The sequence below is a fragment of the Alligator mississippiensis genome, chromosome 1 (assembly GCF_030867095.1).
Source record: "Alligator mississippiensis isolate rAllMis1 chromosome 1, rAllMis1, whole genome shotgun sequence".
Classification (NCBI taxonomy): domain Eukaryota; kingdom Metazoa; phylum Chordata; order Crocodylia; family Alligatoridae; genus Alligator; species Alligator mississippiensis.
Genome location: NC_081824.1, coordinates 306,678,694 through 306,693,335, shown reverse-complemented (window position 1 = coordinate 306,693,335; position 14,642 = coordinate 306,678,694). Strand labels below are relative to the sequence as shown.

At 41.3% G+C, this 14,642-nt stretch overlaps 1 protein-coding gene across 3 annotated transcripts in view; it reads left to right on the top strand.

Moving 5' to 3' along the window:
* Window positions 1–9,930, top strand: part of PRRG1 (proline rich and Gla domain 1) — a 56,153-nt gene extending 46,223 nt beyond the window's left edge. For all 3 annotated transcript variants that reach the window (XM_059720813.1, XM_019486274.2, XM_059720814.1), the window contains one exon: window positions 5,460–9,930. In XM_059720813.1, the coding sequence (XP_059576796.1) occupies window positions 5,460–5,984 (525 nt within the window). In that variant the 3' untranslated portion in view covers window positions 5,985–9,930. The remainder of the gene's footprint in view (window positions 1–5,459) is intronic.
* The last annotated feature ends 4,712 nt before the right edge of the window (window positions 9,931–14,642 follow it).

Sequence of the window (14,642 nt, the reverse complement as noted above, 5' to 3'; positions counted from 1 at the left end):
AATCTTGAATGTTTTCATCTTGTTCATGAATGCAGCATTTTTAATAGCTTCAGAAAGAACTCAAGTGCTTGAATTCTGAAGGGTCCTAAACTATGTTAAAGCTTGGGAAAAGTTTACTCAAGTGTCCATGAAGTAAAGCTGATGACAAAGAAACTTAAACTCCTAGGTTGCCATACATTTTTTTGGTGGGTTTTTTTTATGCAGTCCTCAGTTCATATGTAGACTCCAGAGTTATCATTGTATGCCTATGCCTGCAAATCAGCTACTACTCACTAGAGAAGAGGCTGGCTTTGTTACTAGTTCTCCATGGGGCAGAATGAGGAGGAAGCATACTGATTTCCCAGGTTTTTACAAGAGCTAGAGACAGCCCTTTTAGCAGGCACAACTGAGTTCCAAGCACAGGAAAATATTAAAATGTGCAGTAGATTATATTGTAACCTGCAACTCGGTATCCTTATTCGGGAGAGTACATACACATTTTATAACTGATAACCATTGTACTACAGTGTTTAACACAGCAGTATACGGAACAAGAGAGCTGCAATTTCTGTTCCAATAAAGTGCTACTCTTAACTCTGCAAATGGATTGCATAAAACAGCACCTTCTTACTCAAAGACATCTCCTCTTTCTCTGTTTTTATAGTCAAACTCTACTCCTTTGGAAATGCTGAGATAGCAAAATATAAGACAGAAATATGAGATATGTGAATATATTGAATGTTCACAAAGCAGCAATGTCTTAGGGTGAAATCTTTTATTGGACCAACTGCATAGTTGGGAAAGAGCCAAGTTTTTGAATACAAGACATACTTCTTCAGGTCTGAGGAGTCCAAAGCAGCACAGCAAAGTAAAAAACAGTTGGAAAAGCAGGGAGAGAAGTTCCCAAGGGTAGCAGACAAGCAGTAAAAGAAAAGAAGCTAACTACTGAGAGATCAATGCCAATCAAAAGAGAGTAGGGTCATTATCACCTTTCATTAGGCCTGTGCAAAGTGGCTAGTATTTGCTTAGGATTCAGATTCGGCCAATTTGGGGGCCAGAGATTCGATTTGGTTATTTGAATCGCTGTCCCAAATTGATTCAACCGAATCTGAACCAGAGATTCATCCACCGCCAAATCTCTGAATCGGACAGGCCCCATCCCCATGCCCATTCTTCTAGCCCCGTTAATGGCTGCCCCGCCCAACCCCAGCCTCCCAGCTCTTTAAAAAAAAAAAACGCCCCCACTCACTGGCTGCTGCCAGGCCGGGGGGGGGGTGCGATCCCCACTGCCCCACGCTGTGTGAGGGGCTCTGCCACAAGCCCCCAGAAGCCCTGAGGCCACTGCAGCAGCCAGTGAGTGGGGGCTTTTTTGTTTGTTTGTTTTAAGAGCTGGGAGCTGGGGTGGGTGGGGCAGTCATGGGTGGGACTGTGAGAGAAGGCGGGGGTCAGGGAGCGCTCAGGGGGCTGGGAAAGCAGGCAGGTGTCCCCCCATGGTCCCCTCTCCCCTCCTTCAGCCCCCACCTCCCCCCTCCTACTTACCAGCACGGAGTTCAGGTCCAGCTCTCTGCGGTGGCGAGTGGGGACTGCCCGAATCTCCGAAGTTCTCCGAAACAATTCGAGAGCTTCTCTGGAGAACTTCAAATCGATTTGAACCTTTTTACTGATCTCCCGATTCGATTCAGATTCAGAGGTTTGGCTGCTGAATCGGGCCAAATTTCCTCCAAATTGAATCAGCACCTGAAGCTTCACACAGCCTTCCCTTTCATGTGTAGGAAGAATTCTGGAGTCAGGTAGGTTGTAATGTTCCAGAAAAACAATATCAGTATTAAGTCCTTGGTTCTTAGTGTTCAGCCAGCTTTTGAATTTTTGTTCTTAAGTTCTTATTTTAAAGATATATGGTAGATTTATCTTGAGCATGAGGATAGTGAGGTCAGAGGGAGTGGTTCTGGTGTGTATTTGCTGTTTAGCTTCATTATGTGTGGCATTGATTGAACATGAGAATCTAAATTTACTTTCTCTTGAATCTGCTGCTGACAATTAATACATAGCTTTACTTTATGCTCACGATATAGTCTGTGCTGGCCAGTCTGACAGCACTTTTACCCACACTTGTAGCTGGAGTCATTTTATTTCTGAATGCCGTTGGACAAGCACAACAAGAAAGATGGGCTCCTATACAAAATATTAATGATGTTAATAGTGATGTTTCTAATGAATTATTGCCCTTTTTTCCAGCTTTCCAGATGAAGTTATAATCTACCTGTCAGCAACCTTTTCAAGTTGCTGAGCCAGGATGACCTAGTAGGCAGGCATTAGGACCTTTCTGCAGCCACTGCTTCTCTCAGCAACAGCACAGGAAGAGCAACTATTGCTGAAGCCCCATATACAATCATAGAAAATTAGGGTTGGAAAGGACTTCAGGAGGTCATCTAGTCCAACCCCCTGCTCAAAGCAGGATCATCCCTAACTATGTATCCTCTCACCCAAGGTTTTTGTCTAGCCAGGTCTTAAAACCTCCAAGAATGGAGATTCCACAACTTCTCTGGGAAACCTGTTCCAGTGTTTTACTACCTTCCTAGTGAGAGAATTCATCTGAGGTTTGGATTTGGCTGGCAGACCATAAGCTGTGGACTACTGTTCTAACTAGTTACCCCTGAAACATTGAGGATAACGGGGTTGCTCAGATCTCCCTATCTGACTAGTCGAACTCCTGTTACTGGTGATGTATGTTCTTCAAACAAGAACCTGGCCTCACCTTCACAGCCCAGGTTGATTTTGCTTGCTTGTTGTTTGTTTTTGGTAGTATAGATAGGGAGAGGAAAAATATCTTAAACTGAGCGTGCTGGGCATTGAACTCACCGAGATGAAATAAACACAGAGTGCTGCACTACCATTTTCAGACATTTTTTCATAATAGTAACTTAAAATAGTAGAAATCTTCTGATGTGACGAACACAACATGAGAAAGGAGTTTATACATTTTTTTGAACTTCTGTTTTCTTTTAAGGAAGCTACAGGGGAATAATTGGACTCCACTGTCTGTTTTCTTTACTTTTTCAAGTACTGGTTTGCAGTTCTTATCTTATCTGTTTCTTTAGCAGCATAATTCCAGATACGATCCCATGTGGCTAACCTGTACCTCCCCTCAGGCAATTTTCCCCCGTGTTTGCTTTATGGTATCTTCTGCCAGGTATGCACATTCCTAGATAGAACCTTTATGATGTTCTGTAGAATCACTGGCAGTTTCAGTAGTGATACATTTTGTGTGTCCTACTTATTTATTTAATTATTTTATCATTAATAGGATTTTTTTTTAATGAACAAACATAATTACAACCTCTGCATTACACTGAATATGGGAAAAGTAGACAGCCTGTCTCTTACAAATATGAACTAACTTTAGTCAGCTCTTTTCTCTTTTTAGAAATTGAACAAGCACATCTATTTATAAACTTACTTTGAGTATGTTGTCCAAGAATTTTTTTTTTTTGTAACTTAATCTTAAAGTGGTTTTCAGATACTTTCATTAGAGGGAATTCTAGCTTGTGTTCTGTACCTGATCACTCCTTATGAAGGTGGAATATATTTTGAGCATAAAAACCACTGTTGTATTGTTAGTTACTAGCATACTGTATTTTTTTCACATACAGCTTGCTTCTGCATATAGCATACACCTTATTTTGGAAAGACCATCTAAAGAAAAAAAAAATTGCCTTTTCTGATAACAGAGTAGCAGCAGTTAGGAAATCAACCTGTATCCAAGCCTGCTACCTGCCTTGTGTGTTAAATGATGCCCACAGACCATCCTAGTGCACTAGATCTGGGGCCTCGCACCAAATCCAACCCCGCATGCTGGGTCTGGGGCCATGCGGCAGGGTCTGATCCATCATGCCAGTGCTGGGGCTGTGGTGGCATCTGACATGCCAGGTCCTCTGTGGCCATGTACTGGCTCTGGGGCTACATGCCAAATGTGGGATCATGTGCTTGTTCTGGTACTATGTTCTGGGTTGGACCCAACATGCCAGGTCCTGCTGCAAATCAGCCCTCCATGCTATCCTGATCTGGCATATGGTTGGGGAGGGGGATTCCCTCTGTCTAGAAATTTGGCAGTGGCGGGAGGAGGCGAAGCAGTGCCAGTGTTAATTGCTGTGGCTCCCAGTGCAGTGACCATTAATGCAAGGACCACTCTGGCTCCCTCCCTTCCATCCTGAGAGTTTCCAGCCCTGGCAGAGGCCTTTTCCTTCCATATAAAACATGCTTCAGTTTTCCTCAGCTAGTTTTGGAGATTTTATGTTTTCTCTTTTATAGTCTGAGTGAATATACCTACAAGTGTTATCATTCATTTCTTGAAACAGGGGGATAAAGTTTACAGAATGACCTACATTTTGTATTTAGTATACATTTTAAAGACTCATGAGCACCTATTGTTACTGGCATGCTTTGTGCTGAAGCAACAGATACAATAACATAGACAATAGGTCATTATAAAATCAATTATTTTCCCCCTAAGTATTTTGTAAGCATTTTCCTAATTATATGCCTGTGATGTATGTTGCTGTTTACTGCTGGAAAAAATATGGACAGTTCTCTTTCCGTGCTGGAAAGAGTACTTGAGTCCAGTTTCTAGCAGTCTGTTTCTCCCTGCATTATTATACCATCATAAAACTCAGCAAAAATGTTTCTAAAAGCAGGACACCCACATTTATCTGTTTTGTTTGTATTTCATCTAGCATACTGAAACCGTGACTGTAACATTTTTTCTTGTTGAATAAAAATATTAATATTAACATAACACTTGAAAGTATTTAATGCCTTTTCAACTTTTAATTTTCCCTCAACCATATTTCCATTCCTTGCTCTGATTTAATTTATCTCTAGCTGAGATACACTTCAGAAACTTTGGTATTATTATGTATATATTGTATGTATACATTATATGGTTTTATTGTAAACACTGCTTTATTGTTATATAAATACATATTTAATGTTTATATATAAGTAATACATTAGTGATTCTCAAATGACTACAAATGAGCTGACAGCTATTGCTTTATGAACTAGAGTGCATAAGTCTGAATTGAGGATGGCAGCACAGCATGGATAATTCACAAATTCCAAAAATAAATCATTGACCTTAAGCAGTGCTGAAAAATGTTGGTACCATATACCCATTCAGATTATTCTTCTTGCTTATACTCCAGTTTTGCAATTAAGTGCTGATACAGATTTTTTTTCAGGCAACGGTGGGTTATTCTCTTTTTTTTTTCCATTTAAATTATATGATTCAGTAACTACTTCTTAAGACAGTCAGGAGATCTCTTGCTCAAGACCTCAGTCATCATTTATTGAAAGATAAAAGATTCAAGAACATTTTTTTTTCTTTTAATATATACCTATGAAAATAATTACTTTAAATTATTACTTCATTACTTTAAATTCTTTTAAAGCAGTTTCTGATTCATTTTATCTTGCTCTTCTAGAGGGAATTCTGGAAAGACTACACAAATGGAGTTCAGGGAGAAAGTAACACTGGACATAACTGGTATTCATTTTACCTTGCATTTCCATTAATCATTGGCCTTTTTGTTATCCTCATTGTCGCTTTTGTTGTGTGGAGATGCCTGTTTAAAAAGAAAATTCGTAGACAGTCTGCATACTTGCATAGGGAAGCACATGAAGCCATTGGTGATAGTGCTGTGGCTGCTGGTAGAAGTCCTCTCCCCCAGCATCTCAGCACTGTTCATTCCCCACAGGAAGAAATGTATGAAGGCAGTGGTCTGTCACCAGGATTTCTGAGCTATGCAGATGGATGGTCAGACTCAATATCGACAAGACTGTCAAATGGTGACCCTCCCCCTTCATATGAGGAAGCCACTGGGGAAACCAGCATAAGAAGAAGTGAAACTGAGCATCACTTAGATCCACCCCCACAGTACGAAGACATTATAAACTCCAGCTCATCCAATGCGATTGCAATGACTCATGTTGTTACCTGTGTTAAGTAAAACAGGAGGAATACTACCAGCTTTTTAACTACTAAGAGAACTTTGTAGCACTTTATTGCAGCTTATCCATATATATAATTTAATGGACTCATAAGGTGTACCTCTTCTCTGTTGGGTTTCTTCGATTCATTTTTTCCATGCCAGTTTTGAAGTTTGGGCATCTGTACTGACAGCATGGAGCAGGTACAAATGTGGTTCATACTGCCCATACCCCATTTTCAGGAAAGCCATTTAGTCTGAATGATGTCAGTGTTGCATACAGACTTAGTGTCTCCTCCCTTCTGGTGCTGAAAATTGTCAGAAATAAAGAATCTATAAACAGAAATTGTAGAAAAAATATTTCTTGCTATAGGGGCAAATTTTATGGCATCTCAAGTTTCTTGCCCGAGTATTTTTTCCCTTTCATTTAGAGTTTTTGTTACAAATTTCATTGTACATTTCAGCCTTAGACTACTGAGAATAATATGCCATTGTGTGGCCAACCAAAAACAACAGGGTATCCTAGCTTGACTGATACTTCCACAGCCCTATTATTAGAGGGATTGCATTAACTGATGAATTTTGGAACATGGTGTCAACTACTTGCAGAGAAGCAAAAAGTTAAGTGATAGTTGCAATTAGAAAAGAGCCTGCTTTTCCTTATCCTTCCTTGTTGTCCTGATTGTCACAGTGCAGTCTAGAAAAATTATGCAGGTACTAACTTTAGCACTTGAAAATATAGACGGGAATTAATCATCAATAAGTGCTAAAGATACCAGCTAAAATCCTGGCATCCTGGAATCCCATTCCAAAACTGCCACTAACTTTAATGGGGCCAGGATTTCGTCTATAGTTTGTAAAATTAATTGCTGTAAGGGCAGGGGGCTGGTTGCTAGGAAATAAATGGAGGCAGGAGGGCCTTACTAGCCATCAGTTGCTGCATTATAAGTACCTGTATACATACTCCTATCCTGCAATATGTGAAAGCTGAACCGTGGAAGTTCAGCCCACATCAGCTCTTTTGTTGAGAGCTGAGCTATCACAGTTTAGTTTTTACATCTACCACAGTGTAAAGCAGGCAGTTGCCACAAGTGCCTGATGAGGTAACCGAATATCCCATTTTACCTCACTGCAGCTAACTCGTGTACAAGTACTCCAAGATGGAAATCTTTGTTAAAAAGGAAAAAAGAGGGAAAGCTTACCAGTTTTCTTAAAAAGAGGGGGGGAAATGGTGTCCTCTTGCTTTCTTAAATGATTTGCAGCTGTCTGTATTTTGTGCACTGGTGGTTATGATATTTCGCTATGGATTTGCTGGATTTCAATATCCATTTCACCAAAAGGATGTATTGGTTACCACTACAACAAGATTTTTTACCCCTAAAGTTAATTCTTTATACGTTGTTGTATATTCTCAAAAGCAATCAGAATACAAGTTTAGCACATCTATCCAAGACAGGAATCTTGAAAGCAAACTTTTTTCTGACTGTGAATATGTCAGGACTTGACTTATTCAGGGATTATAGAGGTGCAGATTCATATGAAGCTAAATACTGATTTAAATTGTTTGAATATCCGTATTAAACAAACCAGCCTGGAACCTGAATTGGTTAAAAAGGATGAACCCTTGGTGTAGTGTGTTTGAGTGCCCCGTTTCAGTTTAACTAATAAAAATCCATTTTGGCTTCTTCCCTCGCAAAGAAACCCATTGCAGGAGCTTTAGGGCATTTTAAGCTCTAATTTAATATTATTCAGCCCAATTTTAAAATTTAAGTGTGTAATTTGTTGCTGTGCTGTATTGGCTTCCTTATGACAATGGAAATCTAAAATACATCTTGTTCTGCAGAGCCTTTTTTTGTCAGTAACGTTCTAGCTCACTATGTCTTTAATAGCATGCATTTGTTATTATAGATATGGACTTGGATCACAGTTTTGGTTTTGGCTTGTCTTTTTTCTCTTAGAAATATGTGTGATTGAAAATTATTTCAGGCAGTTAACTCAGATGTGTATATATAGATAGATAGATATAGATGTGAGTTAACTGCCTGAAATTTATATAAAATAAGACAATTTACAGATAAATGGAGATAGAGGTCCTTTTTAATTCTCTCTAACCTCTTTCATCAAACATTTTGGTGGTGTATGTCATCAGTCCTTTCTAACGAGGAGAGCTTCTATTGGCAAAGCTGATTTCAGAGTGCATTAGAATTGATAGGTGAGCTACAGACTATCATCTACTGTCAAATAGACCATTGTTTATTTGTAATACTGGATCTTTTGTAGGTAAATGCAATATATAGTGCATATCCACTCTATTTAACACCAGTGGGGCCCAGCACTGTAATAACACAGATGAAAACCCAGGGCACAGGGGGCAGCAGGGACTTCCAGTTGCTGCCAGTGGCAGTCTTTCACCCACCCTTCCCACTCCTACTCAGGTGGCACCCAGGGAAGTTGCCCTGGTCACACCACCCTAGTTATGGCACTGGGTGAGACCTCACCTGGGGTACTGTGCTCCTTCCACCCTCCTTTCCCCCCCGCCCCTTCCCCGCCTTCAAGAAAAAAGTATACAGATTGGAAAGAGTCTAGCATAGAGCCACAAAAGTTGTTAGGGGTCTAGCAAGAATGCTTTATGAGGACAGGCTGAAAAAACTAGACATTTTGTTTCTGGGCCATGTGAAGTTCTTTCTTTGAAGTGAATTAAGTTCTTATGAAAAGTCCTAGGTTGGTGGCTGTTGAGATTTAAGTTATTTCTAGATAGCACAACCATTAATACACATTGCCACTCTATTATGCCTCATCTCTGACATGCGGGGAGCACCTGTAAGTGGGGAGAATTGTTCATTTTCCATTCCAACAACAAATATTGGCTTCTTTTGAGCCTACAAATGGGGCTGCCAGTTGTGAGGGTGACTTTATTTCACATAGGAACTCCACAGAGATCACCCATTTCATGTAGATTACTAAACAGCTGTCAAATAAGCTCTGTAACAGTCTAGTCTAGAGAGAGGCCAGTAACTGCTGGGTATGCCACTACCAGCTTTTACTGTCTTCTTTATCCATTTCTTGAACTAAAATTGGTTGTTACAACATACAGATATTTTATTTGCAATAGAGCAGTAATACTTTTCCAATATTTTCAAATAAAAAGACCAAACATTGAAAATGCTCCATGACTATAGTTTTCTGGGTGATGTTGTGGATCAAAGACACCATACAAACACAGTTTTAAATTCATTAGCCAAAGTTCTCAGAGAATACTTTTGCACAGTTAAACAAAATCATTGCATATAGAAACAATGTTAAGTGCTCTTTCTTCTACTAAGGCACAAGTATCTTTTCTATGTCAGAATGATTCCAACTTACAACATATTTCTTACCTTTTAAAGGCATTCTGTTAAATGTAAGAAGTTGCAACTTTTTATGCTTGGCCTTTCTGATTTGACTGAATGGTATTAATATGTCTAGAGTTTTTTTTATAAAGCTTACTTTTTGAAAACTACAATAACTACTTTTTCTTCAGCTGTAATGATTCTTCTGCAATAAAAAGGATTTACGGCCTTACCTCACAGTATGTTTTTCAAGTCTCAACATGCAATGCAGTCTGGAATGACTACCAGAATAGGCAGGGTATTGCTTTCCCTGCTTTGAATGTAACAGCGAGTTGCATTTTGTATCCAACTAAAATGATTTATTTTCTGATGACTAACTTGCATATGGGTGTTATTGTTTAAGAAATTGTGGAAATTAAATTAATGGCTTAGCTAGTGTTTAATATGGACATCTGTGGAGATAATTTGGTCTCCTCTGCATGTAAATAACCTCTATTTGATTACAGTATTAAATATTTTTAAGAGATTTGGTTTACATTAAATTATGATATTTAAACATTTTGCTTATCTTTCTAGAAGAAATTTTCAGTGAATATTTGTTTTGGGGGTATGCTAAATAAAGCTCCTTTTAAAATTCATTTGATGCCTGTATCAGTTCTTTCTAACTGGAGTAAAATTATATTATGAGTTGTGGTTTTTATTACAGAGGTTAATTTCCATTATATTGTAATTTTTCATAATGAAAATTGTTTTCATTAAATATCTCTGATTTTAGGGTGTTCCATCTCAAAATGGAACAGTTTGTGTCTTCTCTAAAAAGTCAGATTTGTGACAGAATTAAGTAACTTACCATGTCCAAATAAAGTATTTGTTATAAATAAGCTAAGATGGATATCCACGTTTCGAGACAGAATGAATTATTTTTCTCTCGCTGGCCAAGAGGACAGAACATTGAAAAAAGGTTGAAGTATTTAATTTAAAAAAAAGGGAGGGGGGGGGGGCTTCAGCTATAGTATTTGGCTGAATCTTGGTTCATTATTAGGAGAAATTACCTACTTTATCCACAGAGTTGATACAGAATTCTGCATTGGTACCAGACAAAAATCGACAACAATGAAATATCTTACATCTATGCTATGATGCCCCAACTGTATTCCCGGGAAAGCAAAGAAATCTGACTGCAAAATAAAGAAAAATATTTTTTGATTAGATAGTAATTGTTTAGTTTGCTGCCATTCAAAAAGGATATTTCACACTAATTTAAATTAAAAAATATTACCTGAATCCCAGAGAAAATCTCAGTAAAGCATGGTTGACTCGCATTTTAGAACTAAATCAACACCCAGTGTGGATTAATTTATTTAATAACAAAAGTAGAGAAAATGAAGATCATGAAACAGCAGCCCATATATAAATGGCGGCAGGAATGTTGGCTAGGTGATTATTTTAACACTTTCTTTGACACAATTCAAAGCAATGCCATTAAAGATTTTTATTCTCTATTAAGTAACAAACTTTATAAATAGACATTGTTGTGTGAAAATGTATGCAAGTGTTAGCTTTGGTGAATGTACTTGTCAGTGTAACATCTAAACAGCTACATTTTGGATGGCTGTATTAATAAATGTAGTGTACAGTGTAACCTATAGCATGGATTTTGATACCTGTAAAAATCAAATATTCGTTCTGAGCTACTTATTCTAGTACACATTATTTACTGGTTTATATGTCTCAAACATTTTTCTCTGCAGTTCTAAATCAAAGTGATAGATTATTTTTATTACTCCTTGTATAATATGAACCTCATAAATATTTCCAAATGTTGCTTTCTGATTTTTTTAAAAGAAGCAAAATCTGACTTATCTGAAAGCAGTGAGACGGCATCTGTACTGTTTTATTCCTTACCCATCACTGCTATGTGCTCATTTGATTGATTTGCCAGAGGGTGAGTGAGCCTTGAGCTTTGCCAGCAATCTGAACTGCACTTCCTTCCTATGCTAAAATCAGCTGCCCTGATCTTTGAGACCTGTTTTGATTTGGAGGTCACTTGCTGCCAAATGGGAAGTATGGTAAGTAATGGCTAACACATGAATTTTGAGTCTCCATTCCATGAGTAATGGTACGTGGCCTTTGTTTAAGGACCTTTTTAATTATCTGAAAAAAATTCTAGCTCTAATATTGGAATATCTGTGACCCTTCCTGCTGCCTCTCAGTACATAGTGTAATAGAATGGTTTGTGACCTAATCTGCTCTCCTTTTTCCTGTTTCTTTAAAAAAAAATGTAAAGGAAAATTAACCTTTATTTGGCTCAAGCATTAACCATTTTGAAAGTTTATCTGGGTTGGGTATAAAAACAATTTTTCCTACTTAAATCCAGGTGGAAACAACTCCTGTACTCTTGCTATACTGCTTTTGGCTGGGTCATCATCTTCCATGGGACAGAGGGGATTACTGGGACAGGAAAGGAGAACCAATAGCAGAGAGCTCACTAAGATGAAATCTCTGAAGTAATGATGCCTTACATCAGCAGTCTGCATCTTCTCAGTACCCGGGGCTGGAACAACCCAGCTTAGGTCTGAGGTGGACCACTGTTCAAACCCAGTCCAGCCATCACTTCTTTTCACCTCCTGGCTGCAGTATAGGCCCAGAGCATTGCCACATGGCCCTGGCATGGGCAAATCCCCTAGCAGCAGAAGCACCTGGTCTACAGGTTGGATTCGGGGGCAAAATGCCTTTGTACCTAACCTGGTCCATTTTATATTCCTAATATAAAAGCTTTGTGTCTATGCCGCCTTCAGGTGTAAAGGAAGGTGGGAGCTCACTGAATTCCTCTCATGAATGTGAGGGGCAAGGGAGGGGCATCTTTCTCTGATGATGCTGCCCACAGATAAAGCTGTGGGTGGAGGGGAGTTGCCTTGGGAGCACCAATGCTCCTGCTGATACTTAGAAAATCCAGGGGCTGGTGAGTCTTCCATTCAGGGTCATACTGATCACTACATTTGGAGTAGGAAAGGGGTTTTCCTGCTAGAGAGTCTGGCACGGACCACTGAGGGAAATCTCCTCCCATTGTAGCAGGCGCCTTTTCCCATGCTTTCTAAAGATTTAATGATCTTTAGGTAATTAGTAACCAGGTACTTCCCTTTCATTGCAGTAACAGGGCATTGGCAGTGCCTTGGTATTCCCTGCTTTACCTATACCATGTTACAGGGCAGTGGTGGCCAACCTTTTGGCAAGTGTACCACTAGTTAAGCCCTTTCTCTCCCCAAGTGCCACTTTGGGTGGTGAGATACGTGCAGCTCCCCATTGTAACTCATGGTGCTTTGCAGGAAGAATCATGAGTTACAGCATTCCCCCTGACCCAACAGACATTTGCTGTTGGGTCCAGGGGGCTGGGGATTCAGCTCTAGTTTGGAGTGGCTGTGTGTCTGTAGCCACTCTCTCCTAGCCCTGCTCCCCGCTCCCATGCTGTGTTCAGTATGGGAGGGGGAAGAGAGAAGAGGGAGCTCAGTCTGGGGTTTGCCCAGCCTGCACTGGAGGATGGGGTGGGTGGATTGGAGTACCCCCTGAGTCCAGCACAGACTAGGCAAGCCCCAAACCGAACTCCATCCCCTCCCTTCCCCCCTCCCGTTCTGAAGACAGTAGCAGGGGCAGTCCCAACATACATTGACAGACCTTAATGAAGGCACTTCGCTTCAGAGCGCCTTCATCTGAACCCTCATGTAATGAGGATTCAGGTTGTCATGTGATTGGGCACTTCTGAAGTGCTCTGCAGCCATACACTTCTGTAAACAGGAAGCAGGGAAAGAAAAGGTGGGTGGCCAGTCTTACCAGGAGACAGACTATTACTGTTTTGTGTCCTGTACCTGGCTTCTGTAGCCAGGCACCATAGGGCTGTCCCACTTCCCTCCAGCCCCACTCCTCTGGTTGGACAGTGTGGGCTTGAACCTCCCCCCATCCCTCCAGCTAGGCAGCACAAGGTTGTTCTTTCTCCCATCTGTCCAGCTGGACAGTAGGGCTGTGCAAAGCTTTGGGTGCTGATTCAATTCAGAGGAGATTCTGCCCGATTCAGTGGCCGAATCTCCATATCCAAACCAAATCGGGACCAATAAAAAGGTCCAAATCGATTTGAAGCTCGCTAAATCTATTTGGAAAAGATTCAGAGAGCTTCAGCAATTCAGGGAGTCCCCACTCACTGCCACAGGGACCTGGAGCCAGACTCCAAACTGGTAAGTAGGGGGCAGGGGAGGGGACCATGGGGGGACTCCTGCCAGCTCCCCCAGCCCCCCATGGCTGCCCCACCCACCACAGCTACAGGTGCTTTAAAAAAAGCCCAGGCTCACACACTGCCTGTGGGGTGGGGGGTTGATCCCCACTGCCCCACACCATGTGGGGGGCTCTGCCACGAGCCCCCCAACCCTCACCACTCCCCCAGCCTCCCCCCCCCATGGCTGCTCTGCCCACCCCAGCTCTAGGCCTTTAAGCAAATAAAACCAAAAAAAACCCCTGCACTCACCAGTTCCTGCAGCAGCCTTGGGGCTTCCATGGGCTCATGCAGAGCCCCCCACTTGGTGGGGGGCAGCGGAGATTGCACCTTGCCAGGCAGGAACCGGTGACCCCAGGGACTTTTTGTTTGTTTTTTTTTTCTTACAGGGCCAGGAGTTGGGGTGGGCAGGGAAGCCATGGGAAGGCTGGGACAGCAGGGGGTCAGGGGGCTCGTGGCAGCATGGGGCAGTGGGGAGTCACCCCCCCCCAGCAGTGCTCAGTGAGTCGGGGCTTTTTTTCTCAAAGAGCTGGGAGCTGGGGCAGGCGGGGCAGCCATTGGTGGGTTGGGAGAGTGGGTGGGGGATGGGCCTGTGTGACTCAGAGATTCAGCAGCAGCAGAATCTCTGAATCAGATTTGGTCAAATCGATTCAGGACAGTGATTCGCATCACCAAATTGAATCACTGTCCCCTGAATCAGCCGAATCCAAAGCAAATACTAGCTGCTTTGCACAGGCCTACTGGACAGTGCTGTGCTTTCTTCCATCCCTGCTCTGGCCAGAAGGTGAGGGGCTGTTCCCTTCTTTATCCTTCCCTCTGCCTGGATGGCACAGGGTTGTCCCCTGCTTCTGGCCAGGAGGAAAAGTGCTGTTTCCTGTCCCCTCACTCTGATCATGTTAGGCCCCAGCTCAAGTCTGGGTTTGTGCCCGGTATGCAAAGGCCAATAAAGATACCAGGGGTGAAAGTATAAAAAAGATTTATTGCTAGCAATAAAAGGTGCAAGCGGAATAATTTCACAGAACAAGCACACCAGATATTCAATACTAAGCCCTTTATATACAGGGGTTTGAACCTTCATAAGCATCCTTG